Here is a 22,525-nt window from a genome sequence, read left to right on the forward strand (position 1 = left end):
GGTGCAAACAGCAGGCCCACTGCCCATCAGGATGGACTGAGCCTAACAGTGCCGGCGTTCCTGCTTGTGTGCCTCAGTCTGGGTGCTGCTTCAGAGTCCTCCAGTTAGCAAAGTAATGAAACAAATTTACCCTTTGCATTTCAGCCACGGTTTTGTGGGTGTTCTGGCTGCCTATGTGTGTCGACTCACACACGTATACCTTGAAACAATCTACTCCCAGCATACCTAGCCGTTTCTCTCCATTCATATTCTTCTCCATCCCTGAAGTAAAGTTCATCCATTTCAGTGAAGAGATCATGAGGAATGTGTTCATCGTCATCTTCAGTACCCAAGATAAACTGCACCCGTTGAGATGGTGTGTCTTGAAGAAAAGGAGAAACTTAACAATTAAAAGAATTCATACTTATATTATACAAGAAACACTACATAACAGTAAAAATTCCTGCTCTCAGTTAGAAACATGCAGCACAACATCTTCTTTAAGAGGGAAGAGGAACAAAAGAAACATGGACATTTCTTTAAAAGGAGGCTCTCTGAAAATTTTGCATTGTTTCTGAAAACAAAACATCTGAAAACTTACGTTCATGAAAAGTAATTAAGTATTTTTAGCGCTTCCATAGATTGCCAATGTGAAAAAAAAATCAACAGCAAAACTGGTTAAAAAAAGTAAAAATTAATAAACCAAAAGGCTAGAAACCTTATTTTCATTCTGAAAACAAAATAAATGATACCATCATAACACAGACACTAATTACAGGAAAAAATGAGAAAACAAAACAGGCTGTTGGAAAAAACCAGCCCAAATAATAGCTGAAGATACTCAGTTGTGAGTACCTAGGTACTCGTACTGTTAAAGCAGAAGACTTTTCTATGGCCTGTTGCTACTAACATAGGATAAGAAAAAAATTAATTTTTTCATTGTGTAGTTGGAGCACTATGTATAAATTAGCATAGCAAAGCAGAAGCTATGCAGCTAAAGTGTTGAGGAAATATTTTACCTTCTCCTAATATAATGCCCATTGGAATAGGCTCAGTAAAAACTTGTAAGGATATTAAACAATCTCTATTGATTAAAAGTAAGTACTGGATTTCAGTGCTATGACCAAAACTTTAAAAAAAACCCCACCAATAAAAGCACATGGGTTTAGATACTTTTAATACCTATATAAAGATTTTGTTTCAACTCAAATTACAACGGTTCAGTAATGTAGTAATTATAGTGTTATCTCAGGAAGGTCAGAGACCGAAGATCCAGGTAAATCTCAATTTTAAAAATTTTACTTTTTTCACTGAAACATCACTCTCACAGCTATGAGATGTGAACATACAACTGTATGCTTCTAGTGTAGGAGGAAGAGCACCCTTTAGATTTAGACATAAGATCTGAATTACTAACAAACTTCATTCAAATTTGAATTTTGCTTATGCATTGATGTTCTGGCACAGCTCATCATCCAGTAACAGTTCTGAAATGAGCTCTTTTGAATGCAAACAACATTCATTATCAGACCCATAGCAGATTGTTTCCGTCCCAAAACCAGTACACCCCAAGAATCCTGCCATAACCTATGTATCCAGGATAGATAAAGAAGTAACCAGAACAGAGAACTGATTTTCTATCAATTTAATATCACTTGGTGCTTCAAAAACCGTACAGCAAGACTCTACAAACATAATGTCAATTATAATAATTTACATTTGGGAGGGGAAACCTTGAAGATGGATGAAACCAAGAACCAGAGGAGAATGGCAAAAGGAAAGTTGTCAAAGCATTTTCATTGGAAGACTCCTTTTTTTCAGGTATTGGCCCCGTGAAGAATATGGTTCTAGTTATAGAAAGGTAATAGTGAATAGCATGATGTCCACACTGGAATTCAAACACTGCAGTGTAGCCTGCCCATTCACTGCAGTCTAGGAATAAAAGTGGACATAGGGTCTTGAAGAAAAACTGCTAAGAGTACTGCCAAATAATTTCATTTCAGAGAATGATAAGAAAAAATTATCATCTCTTGAGGATAAGAGGTAGACTGGGGGGCAGTTTATGATCCAAACCACAAACTTAGGAGGCAGTACAATTCCCTTACTAACAGACAGCAAAAAGGCTGAAGTAAATACTTAGATCATTGATCAAATTACCATGGCAAAAGCTGCTTCACAGCTACATTCTTACTTTTAAAAATCAGACGAAGAAGCATACACGACTACACAATCTGAAAAAAGGTGTCTAATTTAAATAACACAGATTTTCATGCTACAGGAGAGCATTACAAAGCTCTAGTCTAACCTATTCAGTGCAGGCTGCTGAACATTCATGTGGACAGCTGGACCAAGTCCAATAGCTTATGACTTAGATAAAACACAACCACAAAATCCTTGTCTGGTTGTACACAGAAAGACGTTAATTACAGAGAGAATAAAAGAAATAGCACAAAACAAGCAACATTTAAGCAGAGTTAACTACTACAAGTTTATTTTCAAGAGAGGCAAAGAACTCGCACAACAAATTTCTTACCATATGATGGAGATTCTCGGCCATCCTCTCTGTCAGTTTCTTTTTCTTTTTTCCTTCTGTGATGCCTGTGCCCACGATGTCTATGCCGTCGACGGCCTGGCTTTCCAAGTGGGACATGAACTCCAATATACACAGCTCTGTGGCCTGTTTAAAAGGAAATAATTAAAGAAAAACTGACCTGCTGCCCATATTTAGCATCTAAAGACAAGGGGTTTGAGAAAAAGAAATCCAAAAGCACTAGACAAAACTACCTGTAGTAAACTACTAAGAGCATTTCGTTTCTGTCATCCCAGGGTGTCAAGTAACTAGTGCTAGACTCATTTCCCTGATAAATTGGGCCATATTCTTACTCAGTTTAAAAATTCAATTGGGAAACAAGTAATACATAAATACAAGCTTGACCAATAACTCTGAAAGAAACTACTGGATAAACATGAAGCCAAGGCAGAGGAATCACACAATGCTCCTCTTTTTTGCAGGGATTCATATCAGGACAGTCACTAGAATGGCATAAATGTAATCTCCTGGTTCAGCTTATTAACATCATTAAGAAACTGACCCATCATTTAGAGTCTGCAAGGAGTTTTCTCTTCCTGAAAGAGCTGCCAACATTTCCTCAAGTAGCATGTGACACATCTAGATGGAACTGATGTTCAATTATACCATTAATTTACTATCAGGAACATAATAAGAACTTATGTTTTGAAGTGTATGCCAACACCTCAAATAACTTACAGAGAGGTTGATGGTTTTACCGTATCTCCTGTAATGGAGATAGCATATACAATAGCATTTCAATTCCTATTTAAACAAACAATCTCCGGAAGAGACATATTAACTAGAAGCCTGGAGGTTAACGCTAAATATTCTGTTTCATACTGCAGAAGAGTTATTTCAGAAGACTGACATTAACCAAAGGAAAAGGAAGTGGTTTTCCAGCTCTTAGACAAATTCAGCAAATTTACATGACACAAGCAAGCCCTAGGAGCTGTGACTGTACACATACATGCACATATATATGTGTGTATAGAACACACAGATTAGACTGAAGATATTGAAAAATCCCGGTGATTAGAGTTTTAAAGAAATAAAAAGTGGTAGGACGTCAAACTTGTTTACCAAAAAAGAATCCCTAAGCTTAAAAAGATACTGGCTTTATAGAAGTTTTGTGTATTTTTACAGTGCTACATGACTAAAAATACAAGTAAAAATCAGTATTAACACATGAGTAAGTTCAATGTTTAATTAATTTGGTCAAGATTCCTTTTCACGTAACAAAACCCAATTCTTGACAGACTTCCAATACCAGTTTAATTAGAGTCAACTGACTGGCACTATGACCAAGTCTGAAATTAAGTATATTAAAAGCTATTTGTTTCCATGAGTGGAAAAGAGATTCATTTATAGAGTCCTATTTATAGAGAGAGACTTGTCTTTTGTGAGCTTCTTCCAACAGGAATACCCAGCCCCTGCTGGGCAGCCTGACCTCCACCCTCCATGACTGCTATTGCACAATGCAATTCCCAGAGAACTTAATGCCAATGTGACATAAATCAGTGCGCTTGGTATATAATATGACCAGGAGGCATCGTTAGCTATGGTCATGTTATTGATACTATCATGATACAATAATCTTATGCACAGAGAAAGCAAACGTAGTAGGCTCAAAAATAATTGTGTTACTCACCACATCCCACTCAAAGCTGCCTGGTGCAACCTAGCGAGCCACCACTCACTGCAAATGTTGTTATCATGCCTGTTGAGATTTCTGTTTTATTTTATAAGTTCAACTGGCAATTATTAAACTACAGTTTACATATACAACTAAACGGTTCTATTCGTTGTCAAAGTGTTGAATTTTTTTGCAGGAACTATCTCCTCCTAAGAGAAACTCCAGCATTCTTCTACCAATAGAACATTTTATATAATTCCTTGTTTTAATATTGTTAATAAGACTGTTAAGCATGTGTTTTGAACATTGCACACACAAAAAAAACCCCTTGCAGTAATGTGAAACTGTTCAGGATTTTACTTCCTGAAAAATTGGAAGGACTTCCACATTTTGGTCTCTTGCTTTACTCATAAATTAGAGACTAGGATTCCACACTGTTTTCTGTACTCAATAACAAACAAAACTCCCACACAATTTCTTAAAGGGCCTCCATCTTCAACAATATAGCCTGCTATTGCAAAAATTGGCATTTGTAATAGTGTGATCATTCCCACAGTCAAAGACTACAGCATGAAGAGGAGGTAGAACAAGCAAATGAGGAGTCTATGTCCTTATGAGGAGTCTATCTCCTTTTACAAAATTGCAATCTGACAAAATTTTTTTCAGTAGAAAAGTCTGAAGAAGAGCAGATATGTTGCAAAGGGACAGGTAAAACCTATGGAAAGCCAACCTGAAATAAGCAACAAAACAAAGGTATTTTTAAACAACCTGTGTCCATAGCAAATTCCTTTCCCACCAAAATGCACTGACCTCTCAGCTATGACTACCACAGAATCAAGTCCTGGTGCCTCATGGCTGCCTCAAGGCACACGAAGTAGGCACTGCCAGTCAGTCAGCCCACAACCTACAACACTGACATTGCTTTTCAACTCTGAAAGTAAACTTTAAAGAACCCACCTTCTTGCTACCCTAGCAAATGAGGGTCTCACAAAGACAGGGAAACATAGACACAGTCTTGCAGGCAAATGAAAAAACAAGAATACCTTCCCCAAACCACTTCTGTATATGCAAAGTGACTGCTACACCTGCAACGGTATCTTGGGACGATATGAAATGTTGATGAGTAAGATGATTTGCAGTGATGATTAAGTAAAATGCATCACAATCCAAGGTAATTCTATCAGAATAACTTGAAGAAAAAACTTGATGTTGAAAAAGAGCCTCTGAATTATTTTTCTTTTTCAGAGCAAGCATTGGGGGTGGCAGTACAATAGACTAAGACAGTACACCAGACTGTTGCTTAAGAAAGGGACTGTTTTTCAGTATCACAAACAGTCAAAAATAAAGACATTTCAACTACTACCTAGGAAATCCAAAACTATTACTTTTGAGTATACTGCCATTATTACACAAAAACATGTTGCAGGTATATTCACTCCAAAGGTAGGGCAAAACTAGATAATAAAATATGGACAGGCTTAACTTTGATTCTAACTCAACAAAGAAAAGCACTGAGAAGCCCTCTAAGAATAAGACAGCTGCATTGAGTAGGTCAGTGTTCCCTTGAGTTTCGTTATTCAGATAGGAATAATAATATTTGGAGGTGGACAGATAAAGATTTACTTACAAACACAATTTACAAGGAAAAGCAAAACAAAACAAAAGCACAGGGATTTTTTTTTCCTTCAGTCCCAATGAACTGGATGAAACAACCCATAGTACCCTTCAGCCTAGCAAAAAAAAACCAACAAACAAACAAATAATAAAAAAAAAAAACCTCATACCATGCCCACACAACCAAAAAACCCAACCAACTAAAAAAAACATGCAGAAAGGCAATTAATATAAAATTATTATAACAGCAATAAAGAAAAAGTTAGCTCTAAAAAGGCTGGAATGTATATTTCTAGCATCACTGTTATTTCTAAAAGGAACACTACCTTTTACTTGAATATTGTTTTTTAAAAGCTTGAAAAGTACAATTATGTGACCTTCAAAGCTTTATTCACATAAATGTCTGTACCACAGTACAACTTTCAAGCAAAGCTTCTTACAGAATTACTATAAACCAATAATCAATAGAATTAGTAGACTGCCCAATACTAAATTTAGTAATACAAAGCTCAAGAGATAATTGCTCATTTTAATCCAACATGACTTTATCCAAGCTTAGCTGTTCAAATCCACCAAGAGCATTTACTACTTAAGGCCCTTATCAGTATGAAACAAATTTAAATGTTAGGAACTTGCAACATCTCTATCACATGGTTGGTATCTCTCCAAAAGTAAGTTTGTTTAAAGTCCTTTAAAATTCACAAAAAAGAAAATCCTTTAAGTTTCCCAATTTCTCCCCAAAGCTCCTATGAAAATGGTAATAGAAGACTTCTGAAGTCTGAGATCAAAAACATGTATCCAAAAATCCTCTGATATGGCAACGCTTGAAGTACAATTCCACACAGAACTTTCTCTTTTCTTTGGCTAGATGCCTTTTAAGCTTCATACAAAGAATAATATTCTTCCACCACATGTTAATAATGGAAAAAAATTCAAGTGTATATCTATGTGAATTCTCAATTCCTGTTACTTAGAAATTTGAACTAAGAGAGATCATATATTACTGATGGATGTAAGGACCATCAGAGAGGTGAGCTACCTGGTCCAATCTTGCTCAAAGTACAGCCAACTTCAAAGTTGAAGCCATCTTTTTGATCAGGTTGGTTAGGACGACAACCTGCCAAGCTTTTAGTACCTTTAAGGATATATATTCTACAGCCTCTCGGGCAACCTATAACAATCTATAGCAATATACTGCATGAAAAAAAATTTCTTAAGTATTCAATCATCACTTCCAATACTTCATCTTCATGTGGTTCCCCTCACCCTTTCACAATGCACCTCCAACAAGTCTGACCCCATCTTCTCAATAAACTCCCAAGTCTGCTGAAGACAAAAACTTTGTGACAAGAATTACTATTTTTTTCTGAAAGTCTTCAAATAATAATCTGAAGATATATCATTTATTTTAAACAGAAGCCTTTATTTAATCAAATAATGTCTTTGTCTATCTTGCCCCAATACAAAGCATTCCATTATGAAAAAACTGGAGAATCTGCAGGAGAGATCCTAATTTGTTCCTTTAGATCATAAAATGGGGGAAAAAAACCCAGCTGTTTTGTTGCCTCTTAACTGACATCCCTAAATGCATTACCCTAGTAGGAAAGATTTGGAACATAGCATCTCATGCCTTGACATTAATTTCTCTTACGTCACAGAGTACTTGTGTGCACAAAAATAAGCTCAACGCAATCTATCAGCACAACTTCTACCTTTTCAGTCACAGGACTGCTCTGAAGGTAGAAGCACACAAATGGGAAAAATTACCTAAAGTGGATGCAAGAAATAAGCGTGAGAACAAAAAAGTCTTTTCATGCCCCAAAAAACTTCACAACCCACAGGTCTTCTCCAAATAGTCCCTGCTTTGGTAAAACTTAAGGAACAAGAAGAATCCCTCATTTACACACACACACACCGCCCTCCCCCCGCCTTGTTTATTTATAATGAAAATTCTGAAAATTCACTCAAGTCAGTAATTCACTGAAAATACTTCCGTGTTAATTCTCTAATTTTCTAATTAAAAGTAATACCTCATTTCTGGAGAATGCACAATTAAACACATAAATTAATATTGAGAGTGAAACTCTTTGCATAAGACATAAACTGAATATTTTAAAACTAAGAGCATTTTTCAGTTATTGTATAAACTTTAATTACCGAGGACTCTGCGCTTTATTAAAAGAACTATCTGACAAAAGCTATCTCTTGCTTTCAGAATTAAACATTTGAGATAAATTTTTCAAACCAAATCTGTATAAGGGAGTAAAGAAAATTCTTTCACAGGATAGCTATATGCCATAGCTGGAACCCAAAGGTTCTCCACAGTGCAGCATATTTTAGAATCCACAACATCTCCTAAGCTGTACTCCGAAATCTCCTACTGCTCCTAGTAATTAAGTATATCTGAGAATACACTCTTTATACTTGGATAGATAAAATGGAGAAGCATAATCCAAAACCACAGTAAGCACAGCATATGGTAAGGCAGCTCAGTAAGAGTGTTTTCTCACTACACAACAAAAGACAGCATTATATTAGGCTAACAGAAGCAGTAAATGCTAGATTTCTCATTACACATAAAAGTGATTTTTTTCTGACTTAAAACCAAATGTGAGTTGGTAGGGGCAGTCATAGAGAGAAATGCACTGAATATTCCCATTTGACATAATCAAATACTCAAAAAGCCATAATCAGTAATTACATTAGACATGCAGGTAGGAACAGTAATAGGAAAAGCTTAGTGCCAGCTGGCAAAGCCACACAGGGATTCTGGCACAATACATGCACCCCAGGTCTCTGTGGTTCACTGCCAGCACCCATGTCCCTTGCCTGGGAAAGGAGCCAGCACTTGGTACTGTGGGAGCTGGGCGCCACACTTTATCTGAGATGAAAGTCTTTGGTCCAGCTGTCTCTGCAGCAGAGCTCAGGAAAAAGGATACATACCCAAGAAAATTTCAGAGAGTAGTTTCTGTTGGAGGAGAGAAAATCTAGAAAGACACAATTCAAGCTAAAGTCCCACTAAGATCCAAGACTGGCCCTTTGTCCACTAATCACATCATAAAATCAAAGAATGGTTTGGGTTGGAAGGGACATTAAAAATCATCAGGCCTCCATCACACATACCTCCACTGCCCTGTAAGGACAGAAGGCTTCTACATTTGTAACACTGTGCATGTGAAGTATTTAAAAAAAAACTTCTGCAAAGAAGACTTTTTATCTTCATCAATGGGTCACTAATACAGACACTTTATAATTTTGATCACACTCCTCTCTTGTACAACTGCTTAAATGGATCGTTTTGCCAAATGCATCTATTTCCTGATATTTTAAGATATGAAAAATATTACATAGGGAATCTTCTCAATTCAGGGATATCACCAAAGAGCATGGATAAATGGTGTTCTGCAAGAATCGTCGATGGCCATCCTAAATTATTTTTGTTTTCAAAAGTAGCTTTGCGTTTTTCTACTTGTGGACCACATAAAAAGACACAACTTCATGAGAAACCATTTCAGATTTTTTTTCCTGTTAAACATGTTTCTTTTTCTAGACCATAAGGGGTCTCCTAAAGGTTAAAGCCTTCATTCTCAGTTTGAGCACCATAACAAACCTGTTCTGTACTGCCTATTCAAATCTGTACAGCCTATTACAGAACACAAAAACATAACTAAGCACAATCTTCAACTACCAGCAACTACAATGTCCTGTTTTATTACTTGTGTTACCTGCTCCTGTACAACTTGTTTTCTTAAAAGATTTGACAGCAATAATTCATGGGTTTTTGAACAGTTGAAATTTAGATACATCTAGAATAGGTAGCTAGTATTAATATTATAGAATAAAATAATAGTAAATCTGCCACCTGAAAAAAAATCCCAGCAATAGATTCTACTACAAGTTGCCCTATAATTCTTAGTTCCCCAAAACCCTTTCATAATACTGAAACAATTTTTAATGACTCATAACCCTTTAAACTGCAAAACACTCGTAGAGCAAGTCTTCCACTTATATACACAATATTCACTTATAGAGAACGAAAAAATTTAATTACCTGTCATTGTCAACTAAGATTAAGCTTTTTTCATAAGTAAAAATTAAGGCTCTAAACCATCAACGTGTAAGAGATGAAAGGGTCACTTGAAATGTAAACACTACTTATACCTGCCACAGGATCGTGTGAGAGTAGTGTAGCTATTAAATCATCTTAACTCTTGAAGCTGCTGCTTGGATTTATGCCACTGAAAACTAGCCTACCAAGATACACATTCTTGACCTCAGATTGTTCCTGGAACAAAACTTCTGTTATATGTGAACTCCTTATCTTTGCTATGCTTGTAACTGGCCTGCTAAGAGTAACAGAATACATCTCTTTTTCCTTAAACTGTTTCTAGTGGATGTATCCTCAAATCAAGACTGAAAATTAACTACACATTAAAAGATAGGTCTTGGTAGTATCAAGCCAAACATCGTAACATAGGTTTAAGAAAATCTTCCTTGAACACCTTCCTTGAACATGGTTCTTAAGAGAAAACACCTTTAACAAGATCACAGAAAATACCTTTGCCATTAATATTCTTGCCTTACTTCCACCTCCTGGCTTACTCTGTTATTACTCTCATTCATTGCATCTCAAAGAGCCTGGCATCAAGTTAAGAACATCAGGTGCTCTTAAAAAGGTTATTTTAAGATGTTATTCCCTCTTCTAGTTCTTCTGTAAACTGACATTTGTTATTTCAAAGTAAGGCCTTACAGCTTCAGTAAAGTGCAGTACCTTTATTTAGTACACACACAGTCTGCCCACAATTGCAATTTACTGTCTCTAACCATTTCTCTTTTACAGGAAAAGTGTTAGGAAGCAAATAGCCTGTGCCTAACCTTTCTAAACTAAACACTGTCACTCCAGATAGGTACCACGCTTTACCAGCCACCATAAATAGAATGCAGAGCTTGAGAAGCCCTAAATCCAAGAACTATTTTTCCTTTTAGCATTTGGCCCTCTTTCCATTAGCATTTCATCACAAAATTTCCAGAAGATATTAATATTCAATACTGACAACAACAAGAAACCTTTGTTTTAGTATCAGTAGCAAAATTATACCTTCTACAGCAGCAAATCTATCAACACACTTTAAAGCAGTTAAATATCACCTGTCCATGCTGGCTCTTAAAGGTTTGGTGCTTCACATCATAGCTGAACTGCATTTACTGCTTGCTGCCTCTCCTTGAAAATATATCAACACACACTTCTGGAAAGGTTCCAAATTCCTAGAACTGCTTTTCAAGTCACCAGAAACACATGCTGAAAGACTGGACTGAAACAGTTTCAGGTCTTAAAACACTTCCAATGCCTAATGCTTTAGTACAGGTCTTCTTAAGCCTACAGGAAAATCTTCACGTCAGAAATGAAAAAGAATACTAGTTGGAGTTGCTTTACTGCTTGCAGCCAACAATTCCATTTCTCCCCTTTTAAGATTTTAATACCACAATTAAAAACAAAACCTCAAAATCCCACATACCTACTTTCATCATAATAGCTCATAAATAATGATCTTGTAAACAGAGTTGTTAAGTTCACATAAGTTTATCCTGAATACCCTGAATTTGAAGAATCTCTGAGAAGATAACTATGAGTCATAAACAACCACACTTACATTCCTTTCTCTTTCATACAGGAAAAGAAAAACTTGTTCTTACTTTGGAACAATTTCCACTGATTAAAGTCAAAATACATACTGTCCCTCCCTTTCGCCATTCTACCAGTAAAAAAAAAATTCTTAAAAATATAGAAGACACTACAAAATACGTGAATAATTCCTACTCGTGTGTGAAAATGTGTGCCTATATCAAGCTTCAGATATTTGATAATCCTATTGGAATACATTTTTCTTGTCAACCTTGTCAGATGATTCTTACTAGTTATTTGTTTAACCTCTGTTTGTGTTGAGACATTTACACTGGGTCACTCCAAAAAGAGTGAGATGTAGTAAAAAGAAAGATAAAGCTGCATGACTAAGAGCAAGGTGAGGACAGAGATCTTGCCTTCTCCTTTTAACTGCTGACTCAATTGCTCATCAGACAGAAGTCTTCATTTTACCTTAATTTATTCTTTGGCTGTGGGTAAGACAAGGGTATTTTCCACAGTCAGTGCTTAAATTGCCTCAAGCAGCCTGAACTCCCCTGCCTTCCCACCCAGTATCTCAGGTAACTACAGTGTTGTACTAGCTGAGGCACTCCTACCAATGTGCTATGAAAGAGACTGAGGAAATTATTTGGCCGCACATTCCCATGTCATTCGTTGTGGTTGAGGCATTACAGCTGCTCAGGCTGCTGCCCAGCACACCACTCCAGCTGGATGCCTGCTTCCCCTTTAACCCCTGCCTGCCTGCAAAACATACACATGCTTTCTCTGGGTCATCTCCCAGAGAAAAGCAAGAGAAGGAAATTAAGGAGGAGACAGCTTAAATCTGCACCGAAGATTTAACTGCAGAAATAGCCAAAGCAGTGGTTTCCCCACCGCTCAACCCCATCTAAACTGGCATTGTCACAGCCTCCAACCACTGCACCTCTCAGCCTTACATTCATACTTCCTTCCTCTGCTCAGCACTGGCACACATCCATCTGCATGGCAAATCAGTTTGGGATGCTCAACAGCTGAGAGCTTTACCATCTTCCATAGTCAGGGCTGTTACATTTTCCACTGGCTTAACATACTTAACCAGGCTTATGGTACGGTCAGACAAAGGAGAGTGTTAGCACAAGACAAAAAAGAGTAGGAGAATGAAGGGATAGAGCAAGAGTATGACTGCAACAGCAACAAACAACTGTAATCATTTTAAACCATCTCTTGGTGGTATAAGAAAAATGTGACAGCAACCTAAATCAACTTCTTTCAGCTATAAACTGCTGCTGTCATGGCTCTCTCCAGCGTTCTGCAGCAGTAAGAGCCAGTACTACTTAGTGAATCTACTGATAGTCTTCTAGCATTCTGCAAATGTTAATTAAGCTTCAGAGCATTCTATATGAAAGACAACTAAGATTTTAACACTGGATCTCTCTAGCTTTTTCCTCTGGATTCATTAATTAGCATCCATGAATCTTCATCTCAATCTAATTCCTCTTCAAATAAGAAAGAAATTGTGTCTTAGATGAAGTATCTAATTTTACATTTTGCTACATGAAACTAAAACAGTGCTATTTTCACTGCTAAATGCAAAATGCTGAGTCAAATAATGAAGACCAACAGGATTCCATAGTGCTGTAACTGACTGCAGATTGTGGTATGGACAGTTTACTATGGAACCAGAAGCACTGTTACCCATCTGTTCAGACTCTCAGTATTTAAAGTGCATGACCATAATCACAAGAATACTTAACTTTCAGAAAACAAAACAAATATCTCCCTCATGACCCCTGTTTCCCGAGTTTTGATTCTGCAGAACTTGACATCACTCATGCTGGAAAATTACTTACCAACAGCAATCAGTTTTTCAAACCTAAATCTCAGAAGCAAGTTTTCCTTGGAAAGCTTCATAAAGAAAATTTTTTTTTAATTTTCTTCTGTGACAGATTTGAACAACAGTGAGTATTTACCAGCATGCACAGAGACCAAAAACACAGGGCAGGTCATCTCTATCTTTCACTAGTTTTATTCGTTAGAATTTCACGATAGCCATAAAATTCTGATTCCTTTTAGCATGGAAAATACATCTTTTATCCCTAGGCAAAAAAAGCATGTTAAACAAACAGAAAACCACCACAAACTTACTCTCTAGTTCTTCCTTCTCAAAATTTGTATTGATAGTAGAGCTGATTTTGCCCATATCTACAACAGCTTCTTCATCGTGACCCTGAAGAAAGAAGACACAAGTTTAAGTTAAAATCAAGTAGAACTAATTTTTTCCTAAATTTCTAAATATGTTCTGAAACAGTATACCAAAGTTTTCTAAACCAGTACATTTTCACCACTTAGAAATTGAGAATGAAAACATCACTGAAAATCTACCCATCCAATTCTTCAAGAAAACATTACCCTATATTGAAGGAAAACGAGAGTAAATCAACAAGACAGGCTAAATACCAGGCAATTTGCTTTTTCAGTGCTCTTGATTTCATCATATAAATGGCTAGGACACACATTTCAGGAGTGCAGTATTCTTTTAGGTTTTTATTCAAAAAGAATCAATCTACTTTAATAAAATAACTGGGAAATTAATAGGAAGTTACATAACTTGACATTCAGAGATCCTGAACTCATCTGCTTAGAGGACAATTCCTGAGATTTTCCAGCACAAATAAGAAGCTTTTGTGAACAAAGGGGTAGCAAAAGGGTTAAGTTACACAACTTGGGGGCCTCTCCTACACTAACAGCTCTGGAAAGATGAAAATAACTGCTTCACTCAGGTTTCAACAGCCAGCTTGTTAACCACATCCCTACCTAATTCACTTTTTTTTTTTAGGTACGAAGTTAAAAAGCAGAAGTTTCAAGAAGACCTGGTCAGATTCCATTACTACTAAGATCACACCACTCATAATGTAAAACCTTAAAACACTGCCTTTTGCTCAGTCTTGACAGAAATTAACTGAGCAGCAGAAATCTCAATCTCATCTCAGACCTGACATGAAAAATAACATTAAACTTGCCTTTCTGCATGTGTTTGCATTCCTTAGAATACAGTCCACTTTTAACAGCTCACAAATTACAGCCTCCTGACAGAACTGGTTCTCCAAAAGACCCACAGCCTAAGGGTAGTGCTTTACATCCAAGTATAAGGGCACACTAACTGCTAAAGATTACTGTCCCTGCTCTTTCTGCTCCCTTGGGCACATGCTTTTTTCCTTAAACCAGACCTAACAATCATGGCATCAGATAAAAAGCGCTTAAGCAATGGATTTTATGTTTTTAACTGTTTTAATAACAACTTAATTAGTTTTCCACTGGATCAGTTCACTAAAGTGACTTTTCCTGAGGAAAAAAACAGAAGCCTAAATCCAGAGTCTTACAGGGACTGAGAACCCTAACATTGTTGACACTCACCTAAACTTTGGTCTTAGAATTATGCAATTGCTTTATATATAGAACAAGTTTGTCATCTCACAGGAAAGTGACAAGGATGAAAAACAACATACCTGTTTAACAGGTTCAAGCTAAAACAAACCGTAGCAGGTCCCACCCCCAGAGAAAGCTGGTTTTGGACATGTAGCTCCTCAGTCTTAATAAAAAAGATATTTACTACAGTGTATTGTGCACACATACAAACACACACCAAAATAAATCTAAATCTTAGTTTGCCTATTGGGGAAAGGAGATTAAAGAATATGAAGATGACAAACACCACATACTGGGAACAAAAAAGTCAGATGAGGTTTAAAAAAAGGTTAAAGACAGCTAGACCGCAAAAAAAAAAAAAACCAACAGCAGTTGGCACTATGTAAATAAGCAAGAATACAAGAGAAAAAAAAAAGAGTGGCACATGGCAGAACAAGTCTCTGAAAACTAAATAAAGGTTGACTCTGAGTTGTGTCCCTAAAAATAGGGTTTTCAAGGAAGGCATTATACCATAACCTAAACTTTGTCATTACTGCTGCATTGCAAAAGTAGTTTTTCATGTAGGGTAGAAAAATCAAAATTCCTGCACACTTCACACAGCTACAATTAAAAAAATTGGTGTGATTAAACCAAAGTCACGTCTGTTGGACAAATCTGTGAAAATGTTACAAGGACCTATTAATGAAGAATTGGCAGAAATCTGAAAAGTGTCATGGTAAGATAATGGGAGAGTGATGGAGGGTGGGGGAATAGTATTTCCTGTCTCCTACACAACAAAATCAAATATATTGTAATACACTCCAGTTCACAGAAACAGATACACACAGTAATCTTGAACATTACCATTAAACTCCCAATAGAGATGGATATAGATGGAAGAATCACAAATCCTCTAAACTATCTCATTTTATCACATGTGAGAGAAAAAAAAAAACCCAAAACTAATAATAGGAAAATTGCTATCAAAACCTGTTCCATAATTACCTTCATTGATATAGCCACAGACTGCAAAAAAAAATCCTGTATCTAAATACACCCATCCTCAACAGTCCTTTTAGGACCCTTGAAATCTGGCCAAACACAGAGTTTTTGAGCAATAAAGGAAGACAAAGTTTTTCTCCAGATTATACAAACTACTGCATACCAATAGAAAACTACATACACACTGCAGAAAATACACACACAAGAAAAGATTTTTATCTCCCAATAACATTTTGAGACAGTATTTGCTGTATGCCCTACATCATATTATGAATATTTATCATCCTTTGTTTTAGTAAAAGAGGTTCTTTGCCAAACTCAAACATATAGAAGCAGCCTTCAAAAACCACATAATGTGTAAAGTAATATGCCTTTTAAGATTAGATTACAGGAAGGCATGTGTGCCCTTGCAAACGGTTCTATCACTATGTCAAAGTACTCAACATATGCAAAGACTCTTCCAAGAATAAACCATCAACAACCACAAATATTATACATGAAGAAAGCATATAATTTACAGCCTTTGTTCAGGAAAACACAAAGCATCATTTTAACTTATCTGTTTGCAATGCCGAGAGCAAATCCCAGTATGAGATACTTTTGCCTTAGGTCAGGTAAAAAAAAACCAAAAATATTCAAATACGTTACAAAAGTAATTCCAAACTACAACCTTCTCCTGGTTAAAAATAAAGTCTCTAGGGCACACGTTTCCAGTAATTCTAGATCTATCATGTCAGTTGAAGGCACAAAAGCGAGGGAAAACTATTACAGCTGCCATTTTAGTTCTCTCTTCTACTTTCTGAACTTTTTACATACATAAACAAAGAGCAGTGGGATTGTTGAGAACTTGTCAACTTCCCTTTTTTAGGCACAGAGAACGACTTGAGCTTAAAGCAAGCATTCCTCTGCAGTTTACCAGCCACTTTATGTGAAACTTTACATGCAATAATCCCACAGATGCCCAAATACAGCTGCTGAAGATGAGCCAAAGTAAAATTCAAGACTTAGAATGTATGTAACTTTCACTTCCAGTCAAGAGACAGAACAACTGAGAAGAGAAAAAACCCAACAGAAGTAGCAACTAAGGTACCCCAGAGCAAGATTAAGTCTTCACATTTGGTTTGTCTTTTTTCTTTTTTTAAGGAGATAGTAATTTATAAAAACAGAACAAATCCAGCATACTTCAAATTGGGGGGGGGGGGGGAAGTAAAAGCCTAGTACATTGTATTAAGATACACTACGTATACTTACTTTTTCCTAACACAAACATACTGTAGAAACAACCCTCCAGTAAAACCTTCATATTCAGCCAGAGGTGCCTACATACACTAGAACCTGTCTTCTCAGCTTTCTAACTCTCACCAGCATGAAAATGAAATCCCTTTTCAACTGCTGCAGATCAGATCAACACTCTGTGTTCTACCAGACTTCCAGTAGAATTCCTCTTGCCACCTCTGACTTTTGAATGTTTTTTCTCAGTCCAGGAGGAAAGAGTAATTCCCCTTTGCAGACAAATGAGCACCCAGAAATTCACTTCAAGTGTTAGAAATTAACACTTCACCTTGTCAAACATCTGTCATCATTTAGTACAGTACACTTTTTATATCTACAATATTAGTGCTACATCTTTTTTAAAAGTACTGTTGAAAAAAAGAGTCAATCCTAAATTGCATGAACCCTGAAGAAAAGTTCCTAAAGTTTGGAAGAACTGACAACCTCCAGCAGTGTTAGCTACCACACAGTGGACTAGCACAAACATGACGCACAGAGTATTAAATCCAAAGGCAAGTTTCCACGGTCATCTGTACAAGCTCTTCTCACCATGCAACTCACTTAACCTTATGCAGTCACACACACGACAGGCTTCAGACAGGCACGCTGCCAAAGTGCATCACTGAATAACAACTTCCAAGACAGACAACTTGCTAGCAGCACATTTTTAAGGTACCTGAAATACAGTTCAGTCAATTCATTTCTGGTGTTAGACAGTGATCATAAATGGCTGACACAGCTAACCGTAAACCTTTGAAATCTACAAGCCATTCAGTAATTGTTTTGAGAATAATTTGAGCTCAACATTTAAGAACATCACTTAACTAAGCCAATGTTCATGTGCTCCATTAACACTCTCTCAGATCAAAGTTCTTCCCCAGCAGAATTACTGAGAGACCTGCAGCACCAGAAGAGACAGCACTAGCGCTCATGGAAATAAGTAAGTAGGCCGTGGGAGAGGGCAAAAACAAACAAAAAAACCCCACATCCACCATCATCCCTCCTCTCTCACCCCCAGAAAAAAATTACACTACCACTTTCATGCTACAAAGAAGCTTCGCTGCAGCATTTATTGAAGTAGGTGCAAATGAAGAAAAAAAAAAACTAAGAAAAAAAAACCCCAAAACCAACCAATTAAAAAAACAACTAACCCCAACTCAGGGCAGGGTAGAGAGGGGATGTATTCATATCTACTTTTTTCCCATATACATCTGTCCTTGACCAAGAGTGTAGTAGTTCTTATTTTAATAATATTCTAATACAACTGCATACACCATCACAGTGAACCTACATACTGTTTTATGACTGTAACTATAACCCAACCTCTCTGGCTTGAAGAGAAAGCAAGTAATTTCCCCTCTCCTTCCCACAAGAACCCATGGATACATCTTTGCTTTTGTAGAGACACCAGATCTGGCAGACAGGATTTAGCTCTTAGGCTGGAATGTGGCACCAACAAGCCGTTCCCCCCAAAGCAGGAGCACACACTGCTTACAGACCCAACTGGCAAATCTCTATAAGCATGCTACTGTAGATTTACCAACTAAGATCAGCATCACATTTGTTCTTCATATACTGTTCTTTCTTCCTTCATCATCAGTATACAGGAGAGCAGTTAAGCTGGATCAAACCACCCATCCAACACAACAGTAGAGGCCTACAGCAACAAGTGTAAACAGAATGAGTGTAAACCTAGGAAGCATAGCCTAAGCAGGATTTCTGTTTCATTATCAGCCCTCCTTTGTTGGATCTGCATTCAGAAGACAGCCATCAAGGAAGGCTCCAGTGATCAAATCAAACAAAAAAATTAAATAACAGAATACTTCTAATATTGCTCTGCTTCAAAAATAAAGGTTTAGCTCAAGAATCAACGAAAAAGAAACCCTTCATTTTGACCATACATCTCAAAGATAACCAAGGAGGAACTATAAAACCTCAGTTTGCAGCTGTATCCAGGTTATGTGTATGTATATATAAAAAATATTTTAAAACTGACAATTTTCATAGATAGATAGATAGACTAATTCATTTGTTTTGTTACATAGTTATTGAAATATATTGTTCAAAATAATTAAGAACCAGCAAGGCAATTCATGATTCATTTTCACAGCCACATTTCCAAAGCAGTCTGTTTCAGAAGCCTCTGTTTCTGTTCTAAGCACACATAATACTCCATGTAGTTCGGAAATAAAATACATTTCCAATTTATAGAATGCACATACAGACTCCTCTCTATCCACGCAACCTCCCAGAACTGCAAGTTAATAACCACTAACAGTTCGGGAAGGGGAGAAGGGGGGGGGAGAACAGACAAGACCAGTGTTCTAATCCTACAAAATTAGGAAATAAGTCTACCAGTGACAGTAACCCTGAAAGTGATAACAAAAGAAACCAGAAAAATATATTTGATAAGACCATCTTTGATTACTGTATGAAGAGTTCAATGACAATCATTCTACCTCAGACAATCATCAGGTCTACCCTACAGCTCTCCCACTGCTACTCATACACAGCACCGAGCAGCCTTAGTTAAGAGCGAGTAAATTAGAAAGGGCTTTTTGACATGGTTTATCTGCAGGAACGACTAATAGCAGCACTTGGTTAGTTCTAAATATATTGTTTTACTTCTTTCAAACTGAGTCTGCTTTTAAACCAGAAGTAAGGTGAGCCCACGGTGGGAAGGAGGGCAGGCATCTCTGGTTGTTGCCTCCTTTAAGGACAGCCAGGATATGAAAAATTAAAGTTCTTTCTAAATAACAGTAAATGAAGGTATTGCCCAGTCCATTAAATAGTCCTATAGATGCATCTGAAGTAAGTTCTTTGGGCACAGCCTCTACACAGCAATACTGTATCTACAGAAGTTGCCAGAGTGATGAAACACTACCAGTTCTAAATCAAGCACATCAACCTAACAGCCAAGGGAAAATGCACCAAATATAAATGAGCCCTGCCTCATTTTGTCACAGTACAATTTTTAGCTGGCCTTGCCCTCTAAATATATACGGATGAGAGCACAATTAATAATAATTCACAAACAGAACACTTGCCAGGTTTAAAATAGGAAGCATACCGTATTGATGGGTTCCCCCTTAGTTGTATTTTCTATGGTCTCATTTGCACAGGAGCAGTTGCTTTCCAGATTTTTTTTCGCTACTATCTTAGCACAGTGTATTGCTCAAGCACTACAGTAAAGACTCTAGTACAGCTCTATGGCTTTAGTGTCACCACACACGCACACATCCCCTTTTCTTGTGAATTTTATCCGTAGTTGTACAATTACTATTGTATACAATAATCCTCACATGTAAATGAAGATCCATCCTAATCAAAGCAACTCAGAGTCTCGCCTGAAGGTTTAACATTTAGATTTCAGCAAGACCACAGCCATAACGAAAGAGGTTAGAAATACTTAGACAAGTTTTTCTAGCCTACTAATCCTCTAATTAGCTGCTCAGCTTACCCTACTAAATACATCTGACCAATCTGCTTCTAGGAGACTTACAAGAAACACAGCAGCTATACAAACCTTGTTTGGACAAGTATGTCCAATAGACATAAACAGACTTCAGTCAGACTCTCCACAAGTTGCATTTTACTTTTACTTTCCAAAACTCTATGTGGATGGCAGTAAAGATATGCATATGTACTACTTTAAAAACACCACAAAACCCAAACCCTTTCAGGAAGAATGACTCTAAACATGTTAATGTTTTGCTTCTCATACCACTGAAATCTAATGTTTATAAGCAGTTTTATCTCAATACTTCTAGCAGGTGTTACTCCAGCCAGGGTGACACCGAGCACCACAACCTGCAAGAGAAGCCATGTCCCATCCCAGACAAACCAAACACATCTCTAAACAGTAAACAAAGTGTCTGTGTTAATCAGACCAGAACATGAAACTGGGAGAAAAAGTCAGAAAGAAAAGGAAGCATAACACCAAGAGACTGGTCACAATTGTGAATGGCTGTCAACTATGACACACCACAGCAATTCGTAAAAAAACCTGGGTTAGAACAAACGCAAGAAAAAAGGATGGTTTATTTCCTAGCAAAGTATGACTAAAACACAAGTAAATACTTGATTAAAATTAGAAGCCCATTTGAAGTCAATGTGAGTGTTCTGCAAGCCAGAAAATTTACCATTAATTTACCAATTAATTTAAAATTATTTATTTGCATAATCTTAGCAAATAATGTCACCAATCCAACACAAGATATCAAACTGCATATCTAATATTATAGTAGCTATTTTACAAAGTTGCTTTTTATCACTGCCTCACAGGACTAAATTTCATTCAAAAAAAATCCACATCGCCATTCACTTAAATTTCTGAAATTACAGTTAAAAAAAGCAGAAGTACCAGAATCCTTATAACGAGCCACCTCGTATCATTACCTAGTCTTCTAGGCATATGCATGCTTGATAGAGTGCTGTGTCCAGAGCCAAAAGTAGCATCACAATGAAAATCAAAAATCGATCACTGTTCTACAGAGACCCTTACAAACAAAAGGCCACTGCAATCTGATGCATTTTAACATGTCTAAATCAAACTCTTACATCGTATGCTCACACAAGGAAATAAAAAATTTACTTGTAGTTTTATAAAATTTATATAAAATAATTCAGGAATCTGTAAAGCTTTACAGCTTAGGAAAATTCCATTCCCTAAGTTTTAGTTTCCAGGAAACTCTTAAAGTAGTAAACCCTGTTACAACACTGCATTGCAGTTACATGGCAGTGGTAACAACAACCCATACAAGTGCTAAGCAATAGCTTGTAATACTAATATTAGAATTCACTGCTTCATTATACCAATCCCCACAAATGGAGTTTTTTATCTGTGCCACTGAGGTCTGAAGAAAATGCTATCTCCATGATCATTTTACCTCAGTTACATAGCTCATTAAGTTCCCTTTTTTTTTTGGTCACAAAAAACAATCAATAGGAACAATTTGGAACAATCAATAGATTATTTCAAGATTCACTACCAGAAACATCCCTGCTATACTTGCATAGAATCACTTAAAGCCCCAGCTGATAACCTTCAAATTAAAAAAGGCTGACTCAAAATAATGCAAAAGAAAAATAAAAAATAACCCAACACAAAACACTCAACCACTCTCAAAATCTAGTAGTATGCTCTCACAATTGTAAAAGTATATTTTCTTTCTGAATTAAGCTGGTTACTATGATTAAGCAATTTCAACAACAGAGCAAATATCTTCCCTAATACAGAAATCTGTACTCAAAGTATTATTTCTATCACCAGATCTTTCAAAAATTTCTTCCACAACTGGTGAGTCTAAGGTAGCACACCATTCTGAGACACAGCTGTTACATATCACTTGCACCAAAGCACGTTTGAGCCATTATTAAGTAATACAGCTGCTATTTACATACAGGTTGCATTTTCTTCCCTTGACGA

The 22,525-nt window shown here is 36.7% G+C and overlaps 1 protein-coding gene across 1 annotated transcript in view; it reads right to left on the reverse strand.

The window, feature by feature from the left end:
- Positions 1-225: 225 nt before the first annotated feature.
- LOC114001922 (sodium bicarbonate cotransporter 3) overlaps positions 226-22,525 on the reverse strand; it is a gene marked incomplete at its 3' end in the record, with an annotated part of 48,947 nt that continues 26,647 nt past the window's right edge. The window contains exons 2-4 of the mRNA XM_039390373.1: positions 13,564-13,645; positions 2,513-2,656; positions 226-361 (exon numbers count right to left, since the gene is read on the reverse strand). Coding sequence (XP_039246307.1) covers positions 226-361; positions 2,513-2,656; positions 13,564-13,645 — 362 coding nt within the window. The remainder of the gene's footprint in view (positions 362-2,512; positions 2,657-13,563; positions 13,646-22,525) is intronic.

The sequence above is a fragment of the Pipra filicauda genome, unplaced genomic scaffold (assembly GCF_003945595.2).
Source record: "Pipra filicauda isolate LSUMZ 115617 unplaced genomic scaffold, ASM394559v2 scaffold816_size96748_pilon, whole genome shotgun sequence".
Lineage (NCBI taxonomy): Eukaryota > Metazoa > Chordata > Aves > Passeriformes > Pipridae > Pipra > Pipra filicauda.